At 40.3% G+C, this 12709-nt stretch overlaps 1 protein-coding gene across 2 annotated transcripts in view; it reads right to left on the bottom strand.

Moving 5' to 3' along the window:
- Positions 1-3729: 3729 nt before the first annotated feature.
- Positions 3730-12709, bottom strand: part of ZFP69B (ZFP69 zinc finger protein B) — a 31247-nt gene continuing 22267 nt past the window's right edge. For both annotated transcript variants that reach the window (XM_008711991.2, XM_008711989.2), the window contains exons 2-5: positions 11695-11780; positions 9831-9957; positions 9475-9570; positions 3730-6083 (exon numbers count right to left, since the gene is read on the bottom strand). In XM_008711991.2, coding sequence (XP_008710213.1) covers positions 4915-6083; positions 9475-9570; positions 9831-9957; positions 11695-11780 — 1478 coding nt within the window. In that variant the 3' untranslated portion in view covers positions 3730-4914. The remainder of the gene's footprint in view (positions 6084-9474; positions 9571-9830; positions 9958-11694; positions 11781-12709) is intronic.

The following is a 12709-nucleotide window of genomic DNA, read 5'->3' as shown; positions in this document are numbered from 1 at the left end:
CTTTTTTATAATAAGCAGAAAAGCCATAAAATGCAATATTAATAGTTTCTGGGTTTGAGTGATTTTGTATTCCTAGCATAATAAACCTGTTATGGCGTGTCTTTTAAAAATGCAAAAATAAAATTAAGGGGCGCCTGGGTGGCTCAGTCAGTTAAACGTCTGCCTTCGGCTCAGGTCATGATCCCAGGGTCCTGGGATCAAGCCCCACCTCGGGCTCCCTGCTCGTCGGCAAGTCTGCTTCTGCCTCTCCCTCTGCCTGCCACTCTGCCTCCTTGTGCTCTCTCTCTGTCAAATAAATAAATAAAATATTTTTAAAAAAGAAAAAATAAGATTAAGTTTGACTAAGATCACAAAGGTAGGGGTGGTAGAGTTGGAATTTGAATACATATTTTTATGATTGCTGAATGCAAACTCTTTCTACTCTGCTATGAAGGCTTCGGATCTGAGCACAACCTAATATTCAGTGAAAAACAAACCCAGTTCCAAAGGCAGCTAAACCATGATTCTAATTATGTAAAAGCACACACAGAGAAGCCTTTAAAAAGCAAAAATAATCTATGTTATCACTGTAATGAAGGACAGTGAAACATTATTTTAGCCCTATAGCATTATATACTGAATTGTCCAGGTTAGTGCTCCCCCTCCAACCTCCAAACACCACCCATGAGTAAGTGTTCCATTTTCAATATTCTGAGAAATTTCGTGAAACCAGTAACCAAAGCGTTAATGGGACGAATTGCAGCTGCAGACTAATAAGCACAACCACCACTTTTTGCCCTTCTTGTTTGCCGTTAAGTTTCCCGATTCTCCTGGGAGAGGCAGGTTTGAGATTTGCCCTCCCATCTCCTCATTTTGCTGCCTCTCCAATAGCCCTTTCCTCGCTGCATAGGCAATGCCGGTTTGTCTTTGCTATCCATTACGTGGATGAACTTGGGCTCGGTTGCAGATTTGGCGAGGAGCTCTTTGTCCATGGTTCATCGGCCCTCAGCCTGTAACAGGAGTCCAGTGATGAGTCCTAGCAGCTGCCTGGGCTCTTTGTCTTGGGGACCATCCCCAGGGCTCCCCCCTGATTGGGCGCCTCCCGCTTAATTGAACACTCGTGGCAAGGAAACAGTCTTGGGTTTGGTTTGGACAGAGGTCTCTGGGTATTTCATACCAGCACATGAGCTGCTTTCTCCTGTTTGGTGTCAATCTTAGATTTTTTCCTCACATTCAGATGCCTCCAAATAGGGGGCTAGGTTCTCTTAGCCTCCTTTTCTAAAAAGTTGATGAGGAAGCTGTTGGGTTGTCGGTGAAGCCCTGACTTTTGGGAAAGAACTAACGCTGAGAGGTTGGGCTTCATTTGGTTTGTTTGAGTAGCATCTTCTGGTATCTTTGGATAAATCTGGCTATGTTCTCATTGGAAAATGGGAAATGACAATTCGACCCCCATATGCAGCCCTTTGGGCTGTATTCTCCAAAATTGGGCAATCATTTTTCATAACACTGCTTGGCTACAATACAGAGAAAAATGACCAATGAATGGGTCCATACATTATAATACCATCTTGCCATTAGATTGGTAAAAGGAGACATCTGGAAATTGGGCCTTCAAGATTTTGCTTGTATCTTGTGTACTTGTGTGTCCATGGATATTATAAATGTGAGATATTTTCTCTAGCCCGAGGTGGTATCGCTAAAATTAATTTATAAAAGAGCTCTATTTAGTTGGTTTAAAGTAAGTGGTTTTAAGAGTTGGGCATTCTAAAACTCAAAGATAGAAACTAACCCAAATGTTTTATCAGTTCACATGATCTTGGAAAATATTGAGTATTAACACTAATTTAAGGTTGTTGGTTTAATCAAATGGACATGTCTTTAGAATTATCAGCATTATATATATAAAAGTTTCATTCTGCCTGTGTTTACTGAAATTCAAGTAAGTTCATGTTATCTCCATTGCAAAATTTGTCAGGAAAGAGGGAAAAAAAACCCTAGAACTTTATCTGGGCCTCATGAAGTTCTGTGGGTGATCTAGGAACAAAGAAGCAGATGCCATGCAAGGAAAGTGACACTGGATATTTAAAGAGAGAAAACTTAGGACAAAATCTGAATGTAAAAAAGGAAAGTTGTAGGTTTGTGAGAAGGGAATCTGGAAAGGAATTTTGTGCGTGGTCAGGACTAAGAGTGTGGAGATTAATATGTAAAAAAGGTTTATTAGGGAGGGATCAACATGTGGAGAAGAGAAGGGAGAGTAGGAGAGCAAGATTAGGCAGAAGTTGAGGGTCATACATTATCAACAGAAGCCTTCATTGACTCTGAGTTCGAAAAGTACCATTACCCTTCAGAACCATCCTAAATTGGGGCAAAATAATAGCCTTTGGATGTAACAACCTGGGCAGAGGGAATGCCCTTTGACAAGGCAGCTGTCTTCAGTTAAGGCGACCCCTGATGGTGTGTGAGTTGAGGACTATCAGCCACATTCCCTGCAGCAGAGACCTTCATTCCTAATGGGGAATCTGGTCAGCACGTCACAGCACCCACCATAAAGACTCAGATCCATGCGGCACCCTGCATGGCCTTGTCTCAAGAAGTATGTATCAACATGGGAGATGATAGGAAAAAGGAAGGTCTGCATGATTCTTAAAGAAGTTCATCTTATTGGGGTGCCTTGGTGGCTCAGTTGGTTAAGCATCTGCCTTTGGCTCGGGTCATGATCTCAGGGTCCTGGGATGGAGCCCTGCGTCAGGCTCACTGCTCAGTGGGGAGTCTGCTTCTCCCTCTCCCTCTGCCCCTCCACTCCTGCTCTCTTGGTCTCTCTCTCAAATAAATAAAATCTTTTTATTTTTTAAGTTCATCTTGTTGAAATAAATTAATATTGGAAGTACACCAGTTAAGACTGGAATTTGTTTTTTCTCTGTTAAAATGGCAGTTTTCCTGGGTTATTAGTTTAAGTTGTAAACAAAGATTATTCTATATCTTTAATCAGCCTAGAAAAACAAAGTTTCTGTTTTGTCTTTAAAACGGAATCATCTCTTGGGGCGCCTGGGTGGCTCAGTCATTAATCGTCTGCCTTCGGCTCAGGGTGTGATCCCAGTGTTCTGGGATCGAGCCCCACATCAGGCTCCTCCACTAGGAGCCTGCTTCTTCCTCTCCCACTCCCCCTGCTTGTGTTCCCTCTCTTGCTGGCTGTCTCTTTCTGTGTCAAATAAATAAAATCTTTAAATAAATAAATAAATAAAATGGAATCATCTCAACATTAAGCTAAATTTTATTAACAATGATATAATCCTCTGCATCTGCCATTAGAATCTTATTGCCCCCTTGGCTAAATAGATCATTTTTTTTTTTTAAGATTCGAGAGAAAGTAGAGGGGGGAGGGGCAAAGGGAGAGGGAGAGAGAAACTCAAGCAGCCTCCCCACTGAGCATGGAGCCTGACACAGGGCTCGGTCTCATGACCCTGAGGTCATGACCTGAGCTGAAACCAAAAGTCAGATGCTCAACTGAGCCACTCAGGTGCCCCAATTATTAATTTTTAAATGTTCTATAATCTTACTTAGGCACGTACTTTAAAATCTTCTGATATTTCAGAAAAACTTCCCCAAATTCAACTTCTAAATGAAGTCTTTTTGACTAATTAGGCTTACTTGGTATGTCAAATCACACGGGAAGCACTGTCAAATAAGTGACAATAAACCCCCTCAGGTTAAATTACACGGTTGAATATTAGAACTATTCCAGAAATTATGTAACATTTCTAAGGCTTTAATATGACACTATAACAGGACATATCACAAGTTCCAGCAAAGCAGATTAAAAACGATGATGACAACAACCCTATAGGACCAATCACTATTTTTGCTGTGCCTATTCCGGGGCAGGAGGGGGCAGCTATTCACGCACCGTAGAGCAGGAGTGGTAAACTGCGGCTCTCAGGCTAAATGCATCCAAACACCAGTTTTTTACATGAAGCTTACTGTTTATTGGAACAGAGCTACACCCATTCATTTAGGTCAGTGGTTTTCAAGTACTTCACAAGTACAATGTCGACCCTGCAGGGCACATCTAGCAACGTCTGGAGACGTTTTTGGTTGTTACAATAGGTGGGGGAACTACTGGCATCTATGACTGGCAGCTGGTGGCCAGAGATACTGCTAAACCCACTACAGCGCCCAGGACAGCTTCCCAAAACAAACATCTGGCCCAGAATATCAGCAGCACCCAGGCTGAGATACCCTGGCTTATGTGTTTCTCTCGATGTTTTTGCACTAACATGTAGAGTTGAGTGGTTCTGACAGAGCGCGTATGGCCCACAATACCTAACATATTTACTATCGGGCCCTTTATGAAAAGTTTGCCAATTCTCTACAAGAAACCATAAAATATACTTAAGCATTTCATGTGTAGTAGGTTATCTATCAATTCTAGAAAGCTTCCTTTGACATTATTTCTTCTAGAAATGAGCCAACCAGTATTTTTATTTATACCTCTTCTAGCCATATAAAGGTCTATAGTAAAAAAAATATACTTTATATTTCATTCTAATTATTTAAGGGATATTTAAAACAGTGATTCTCAAAAGCCAATCCAAGGACCAGTAACTTGCCATGATGAACTTTTCACTGGCCCATAATGAAATGAGAAAAATAAAGACAAATTTGGGAGATTTTCATAAAGCTAACTTAATTCAATGTTTAGGGTTATTCCTAATGATCACATCCTTCCTATATTTAAAAATATTAAAATGCCCTTTCTTTTCTGAATCAATGTTGATAAAAGGTAGTTTCTTTAACATGGCAAAACTGATAGCTGTAACACTGGATCGAGTCATTAAAAAAAAAAAAACTCATCGCTTCTTGAAATCCAAAAGTCAGAAAACCTCTGATTTAGAGGCTTTTGTTTCATTATGCGGATTCTCTGATGTTGTACATACATCACATATCATTGCTGAAGGTATTTCTTAAATGTGTTTTGCAGTGTCTGATAAGTGATGAATTACAGCTGAAGGCTTTTCCGCATTCATTACAATCGTAAGGTTTTTCTCCAGTATGAATTCTCTGATGTTTAGCAAAGGATGAATCATGCCTAAAGGCCTTCCCACAATGACTGCATTCATAAGGTTTCACTCCCGTGTGGACTCTCTGATGGATAGAAAGATGAATTCTCTGGCTAAAGGCTTTCCCACATTCCTTACATTTATATGGTCTTTCCCCAGTATGAGTTCTCTGGTGTTGAGTTAGGTATGTGCTATGGCTGAAGGTTTTACTGCATACGTTACAAATATAGGGTTTCACACCCGTATGAATAATCTCATGTTGCCTAAGGTGTCTAATCTGGAAAAATGCTTTTCCACAGTCTTTGCATGTGAAAGGTTTCTCTCTAACATGAGTTCTCAGATGCTGGATCAGCCCAATGCTCTGGCTGAATGCTTTCTCACATACACCACATTCATACGGCTTCTCCCCAGTATGGATTCTAACATGCTGAGTAAGAGATGATGGATGTCTGAAGGTTTTCCCACATTCCTTACATTCATAGGGTTTCTCTCCAGTATGGATTCTCTGATGTGGAACGAGGGATGAACTTTGGCTAAAGGCTTTTCCACATTCTTTACATCGGAATGGTTTCTCTCCAGTATGAATTCTCATGTGTTCTGTAAGGTGAATGAGCTGCTTGAAGATTTTTTCACAAATATTACATTCAAAGGTTTTCATTCTTGTATAACTCCTTGAATGATTGAGCAAATCTAAATTGTATCTACTTCTCTTTCTAGATATATCATATTTATGGTCTTTTTTTCTTGGAGGACCTTCTGGTCCGGGAATAACTTTTGAGCTCACATTAATACTTTTCTCAAATCTGTTAGATTCTCGGCCTTTTTCCTGAGTGAGTGTTTTCTTGTGGGTCAAGGGGATTTTCCCCTCACCTAATCCTTGGTTTTCCCGGTGGCTTTCTAACTTATCACATTTGACGACTCTCCCCAATGTGGAATATAACGTGCTTCCTCTCGTGGACTGTTCCATCATTAGGCCATGGTGTAATTCTTCCCATGAAATACCATTCTTTAAGGTTGACTCCCTGGTTTCTGTTTTATTCTCCAAGTCTGAAAGAAATCCCAAAACACAAATCACCCATATTCAGTGCACTTTAAAAAATAAATGGCCATAGTGAGAATAGGAGGGGGAAAAATGAACGTGTACTAAGCATAGAAACCTTGGACTATCTTCAAATGTAGTTCTGCCCCCTAGAAAGCTAATATAAAAAGAAGTGAAAAAATGGTCTACAGAAAGAAGCTTTTAGAGTATGTAAGGTGACTTTCAGGCATTGGGAGGAGTTCATCCATGTGAATTCCAGAAGGAAGTACACTAAGAGGACAGCATCATTGTAAGGGCAAACATCAAAAGATAAGATTAAGGAACACAGGATTCTAGCACCATATCATCTCAAGCTCGTATTTCTATGACAAAATTTTCTCTATTAAAAAAAGTTTTTTCAAGTATTTATCTCATACTTTCTACACATTAAAATAAAACATTAAATAATATAGGAGAAATAGCCTCTCTCAATCTCATCTCCTTTCCCTTAGTGTCTTGGGATTTTGGAATACATCCATTTAGATATTCCCAACAGTATGTATACGTGAATGTGTGTGTTTATGTATGTACAGTCACAAATATACATTTGCACAAAAAAAGGGATCATGGCGCATATATATATTTCTGCATCTGTTTTTTTCTTAATTCACCTATATCTTATGGGCCCCCTTCCTTGTCTGTACATTTATATTTATCTCATTCTTTTTAACAAGTGCAGTGCATTCCACTGGATTCCACTGATGGGCATATCATAATTTGACTTTTCTTTACTGAAAAATATTTAGGTTGTCTCCAGTTTTTCATGTTATCATTATACAAACATTTGTTTACACTCCTGTCAATATTTCATAGGATTTACTAAAGAGAAATTATTGGGTTCTGGGTATGTGTGTTCTCAGTAGATATGGGTGCCCTTCCCAGCAAGTTCACTCGATTTTTATCAATCTTCATAATTTTTGCCTATATCTATGAGGTGAAAAGTGGGCTTCTTAATTTGTGACACATTATTAACTAAACTGTAAAATCTTAAAGGATAGAGACTATATAGTCTATCCATAGTATATATGGGACAATATTTTTGGAAGAGGGAGTTTCTCTAGTTTTTATTCTCTTTCTATTCCCTTCCATCCCTTCTGGACCCTGCCACCTTAAACCACCAATATTTTCTGTTCACAACAAACTCCTATTCCCCAGGATTTCTAACCTCACCTTAGTAACAGCACATACAAAGTGCTTGAGAATAGCTGGGTAAATCTTGGAGTAGACTTAAAAAGCAAGTAGAGAGAAGGGGTGCCTCGGTGACTCAGTTGGTTAAGCATTCGACTCTTGGTTTCAGCTCAGGTCATGATCTCAGGGTTGTGAAATGAAGCCCCGTGTTGGGCTCCTGCTTAGCAGGGAGTCTGCTTGAGATTCTCTCTCTCCCTCTTCCTCTGCCCCTCCCCCCTACTTGTGCTCACACTCCCACTCTCTCATATAAATAAATAAAATCTTTTTTAAAAAAGCAAGTAGAGATATTTATATTACTTATTATAGAGAATAAGGAGTCACTTAACTTTTCAGGGTAAGAACAAGAAATGTCATATTTCAAGAGGTCAAATCTGACAGTAACATTCAAAATTATTCACAAAAATAATAAAACATCAACAAATACAACTAAAAATCATAGTAATAGGCATGAGATGAAGGGAACTTGGCTTGGCACGGCATCAACAAAGATGAAGAGGAGAAGTGGATCTAGCAAGTAATACCAGAGAAGCATGAGAAATGAGGAAGCACTGAGAGTAGAAAAACATGATACATTCTCGCTGATACCATAATTTTTTATCTTTGAGACTAAAGAATAGGAGGAGTCAGGATGAGAAATTTGCTTGGGAGAGAAGACGGTCTCTGTTTTCGGGCGTATCGGGTTTGAAGTGACAACAGTGCATCTAAACAGAGATGGGATATGTGGGAATAGAGTTCGTACGGCTGTATGAGATGAAGAGGAGAATATGGAGAATATAGGTGGCAAAGAACAACTGAAACCATCACGATACATCTGTGGGCATTTGTGCGGATACAGAATAGCCGCGTAAAAGACAGAGGCCCCTCAGGGACTGTGGCAGACTCTGCTGGATATTCACCAAAATCTGTTCTTCCCATTACTGGACACGCAACTACACTCTAGTTCCCAATCTTGATTTTGATTTGAGTGAAGGTTTCTCCTGTAAGTGACTCAGAGTGAAAGTCACGTGAGTCACTCCAGCCTGGCCCATTCAAACCTCCCAGAGGAGCTCTTGTGTGCTCTTATTCTGCTGCTGGCTATACTGAGATGATGAGGAGGCCTTAGGGGATGGTGCAGCCACCATGTGGAAGAAATCTCAACCCCAGATTCGCTAGGTGGAAAAGAACTGTCCATTGGCCTAACCAGTTCCCTCAGACCAGTGTATGAGCAAGAAATTCCTACTGCATTTGAGCCACCTTTTTGAGTCTGTCTGCTGTAGTAGTTTAGCCTATCCTGACAGAGGTGGAAATGGTGTATCTGCATTGAAAAGGGTATTGATGAGAAGCACTGGAAAGGCAATAAGAGAGATAGGGGAGATAACAATTATTAAACTGGCTGGTGGAGGAAAGGACAGATACCAAGAAGGCGGCGAGGTCTACGAGGCTAATGCTGCCATGGAGAATAGTGTCGTAAGAACACAAACCGTGGAGTCAGAAGGATTCAAATTCAAATACCGACTCCACCGACCAGTAGCTAAGTGATGCTGGACAAACTCCTTAACCTGTGAGCCTTCTTTTCCTCCTCTGTAAGATGGGGCTAATGTACACACAGGACTCACGCAGGCCAGCTGGATGAATAGCTGTCGTTATTGTTCTTAGATGAAGAAAGCTATTTGATTTGGTAAGAAGGAATTCTGTGGGGATTTCTCACTGAGTCCTAAGTTATCTGAAATAAAAATTAAACCACACAAGTTAAAAAGAGAATCAGAACTGAAGCTATGATTACAGAAAAAGACTCAGGAGAACATTTTATATGGAATCGTGAGAGTGAGATCCAAGATAAAATGACATGAGAATCTGGTGCAGGGTGCTGTACTTAATGAGGGGAGACCCAAGAACACCTGAATGGACAGGAGAAAGAAGCTATGATCAGGGCAAGGCTTGGAATGTTGGAGAAAGCAAGAAAATCATGAAAGTCGGGTCAGGAGAATTAGTCAAGAAAATTAACCCTGGTAGGAAAGGCATCTCTTTCTCCCCCTACTCCAGAGAAACTACCGAGAAGAGGCAAGTGCAGAGTGGTAATCAGGTTTCTTGTGCGACCCATCCGGATGGCATGGTCTTCCCCAGAGCCTGGAGAAGGCTTCAAGTGGAGCTCTCTAGCAAACATGATGAAGGCCCCATCTGCCTTGATCTTACCTGAACCTGGACTTCCTGAAATCTCTCTCTCGATCAGCCATGGCTCTTCTCCTTTCTCCAACTGGGAAATCACATCAGGTTTGGAGAGCTGACACCCTGCTCATGAAGAAGAAAACACTGCATGTGCTGAGGTCAAAGAGCCATCCCAAGAGTTTAAAGATAGTTCTTTGGTAATCAGGCCTGCTGAGGGGTAGAGTAGAAAGACCGGGGCAGAAAAGGACACAGCCATCCCGACGCTGTTTAGAAGGAACTAGAAACCTCCATCACAACCCAAAGCCCAAGCATTGCACTTTGGTTAGAAATAAAGATTTTCCTCCCATAGGCAGGTTCTAGTTATAAGGGGAGCTCGTCCTTACCCACTGAGACCAGGTTCCCATAGTTCTCCAGCATCACCTCCCGGTATAGATTCCGGTGAGCAGGGGCCAGGTGCCCCCACTCCTCCTGGGTGAAGTCCACGGATATGTCCTTGAAGGTCAACAGTCCCTAGAACATCAAATATGTTCCTTTTCAGTTCTAACATTGCCTACATGCTAAGAGATTCTAGCCAAGTTTTCTTGGGCACTGTCTTGAAGATCGGTTGGCTGACTCTCTACAGGAGGTTACAACACAATGCAGAAAGCATGGAAGCTGTCTTCTGCAACTTATCATTTGGCTGAAGGAGAAATACTCATGAAATAGTAAAGAAGGTCTCAGAGCAGTACATAATAATTTGGATTAAGGACAAAAAAGATCAGGAATATTTGAGGAAGGGGAGAGTTCAAAAGAGGCTAAGGCCACAAGAGAAGACAGGGACCTTTGTTGGGCTGAGAGAATTGGTTAAAATGAGAACATTTCAGCATAGGTAAAATACCATTAGCTGGGTATTTCTGTTAGTAAGAGAAGTATGTGAGAACAGCACATTTCTGGAGGGAGCATGAATTCTGCCTAGTAAGGAAGATTTGACCAAAGCAGATACCATGTTGTGAAGTACAAGAGCCTGTCATGTACGATCTACACAAATTTAATAACCATTTTATGATTATTTTTAAAAATATTACCAAATGCAAAGAAAAGCCAGAAGGCTAAGGTAATAACACATCCCTTAAGTGTAAAGATGATTCTAATGCTTTTTATGTATTATAATAAGTCTGGAAGGCATTTCAGCCCTATTGGGCTGGCAATAGCATGACATTTAACCCATTAGGAAACTGAATTTGAGGAACGTTAAAGATATGGGATTAAACCCTATAGTATGTTATTTTGGAAACTAAGATCACTCCACTATAAGAGTCTTCTCTTCTCTAAGAATATCTCCTTCTATATTGATGTTCTCTGATTACTCTCTAATTTTCTTGAGTTTCCCTGTGATTCTGGGGTTTGCCCGTTACCAGTGCCAATGGTTTTCTGATTAGCTCATTTATGATACACAGACACTATTAAACTGCTCTTGGAAGTTTTCCTTCCCTTTCTGGTCAGCCTATTCAGCATGTGCCCTTCATGACCTGCCAGAAACTTCTCTACTCATCTCCCTTTTCATCTACAATTCTGCTCCAAAACATGGCCAGAAACCCTCTCTTAAAGGTCATTAATGAAGTGTATACATCTCCAGGAATGTCAGAACCGCATTCTGTTAATTTTTAAATGTTGCTTAAAATGTTTTACATCTGAAACTAATGATGCACTGTATGTTGGCTAATTGAATTTAAATTTTTTAAAATGTTTTACAATATTTGTCTTTCCCCTAGATGACATCTGTGAGGTTTCAGGGCAAGAACTACATTACATACTTTTACAAACACACACACACACACACAAACCCCAGCAGGATTTTATTTTTTATTTTTATTTTTTCAATTTTTTATTTAAATTCTAGTTAGAATATAGTAGAAAATGGTGTAATATTGGTTTCAGTAGAATTTAGTGATTCATCCTTACCTATAACATCCAGTGCTCATCATAACAAGTGCCCTCCATAATACCCATCACCCATTTAGCCCATCTCCCACAATTTTTAAATGTGTTGGATAAATGACCAGAGGTCTGGTTGAAACAAGAAGGTTCCTGAGGAACCTTCTGTTATGGTGAACCTACTACTATGAGGAACTTTCTACTATTGGTGGGAAAATTACTGGTGAAACCAATCAATGTGGCCTAGTTTAGAACAGGCTAAGAAAATCAAAGTCCAGGGCTCTTAAAATCTGAGAAACAATTTTAAGAAAGGGACAGGAAACCCCAACCCACCTGAGACTCCACTGTCGAGGGCACAGAGGTGACTTCATCCTTGAAACTTTCTCCCTGGGTCTGATCAGCATCCTGAGAGAGCAAAACTGAGAAAGGAAAAGAGCCATGAGGTTTACAACTCACCAACTAGAAAAATGGCTTGCAGAGCTGCTGAACACGGCTCCTCTCTCAAAACATTCACGGGGAGGGACACTTAGAGCAACTCAGAGCAGGCCGGAGCCTCCTTAACGACAAGGAGCTACAGTGCGCTGCTTTGGGCATTAATACTTCCCAACAGCCAACACTGGTCCAAAAGCACAGATCTACTGGCCACTCCTCTGCTCAAAAATCCTCAAAGCTTCCCCACTGATAAGAAAGAAAAATCCAAGCGTTTTCCCATGGATTTCAAGATCCTTCCCAACCGGTCCATCATTGCTTTTCTAAGTATCATCTCCCTCTAAATACCCTTCTTCATCCACTGCACACACCCACCCACAGAGCCCCAGTCGAGTTCTTTGAACATACGTCCCACTTGGTGAAAAACCAATATCCTTCTGGACCGGTTCAGGTGAAGTTTTCTCAAACACTCTTAATGAGAAGAAAGCTTCCACTTCCCTGTACTCTTTCCAAAGCCTGTTTTTAATCTCTATTCGGATATTGATATCTACTGCCTCCTGTTATATTTATTTATATAATTATCTCCCTCAATTGAATATTAGTATGAATAAATGGGTAGAAACTATCTGGTTCATTTTTTTTTTCTATCTGGTAAAGTGTTAAGCATAACATCCTGCCAGGTTGCTAGAATGCCAACAATACTGGCTGAATTTGAGGTATTAAAAATATGAACCAGGAATTAAGGCAAATGAATTGTTGTCTTTGTATTATTTCCCAACTTTTTATCATGAATATTGAACACCCATATATCCACCACCTGTATTCAATGTTAACATTTGCCATATTTGCTTCATCTATCCATATATTTTTTGAACCATTTCAAAGTTGCAGACATCATGATACTTCATCCCTAAATACT

The sequence above is a fragment of the Ursus maritimus genome, unplaced genomic scaffold, assembly GCF_017311325.1.
Source record: "Ursus maritimus isolate PB19 unplaced genomic scaffold, ASM1731132v1 scaffold_32, whole genome shotgun sequence".
In the NCBI taxonomy this organism is placed as follows: domain Eukaryota; kingdom Metazoa; phylum Chordata; class Mammalia; order Carnivora; family Ursidae; genus Ursus; species Ursus maritimus.
Note: the sequence above shows the minus strand (reverse complement) of the source record. Positions and strands in the feature narration are given on the sequence as shown.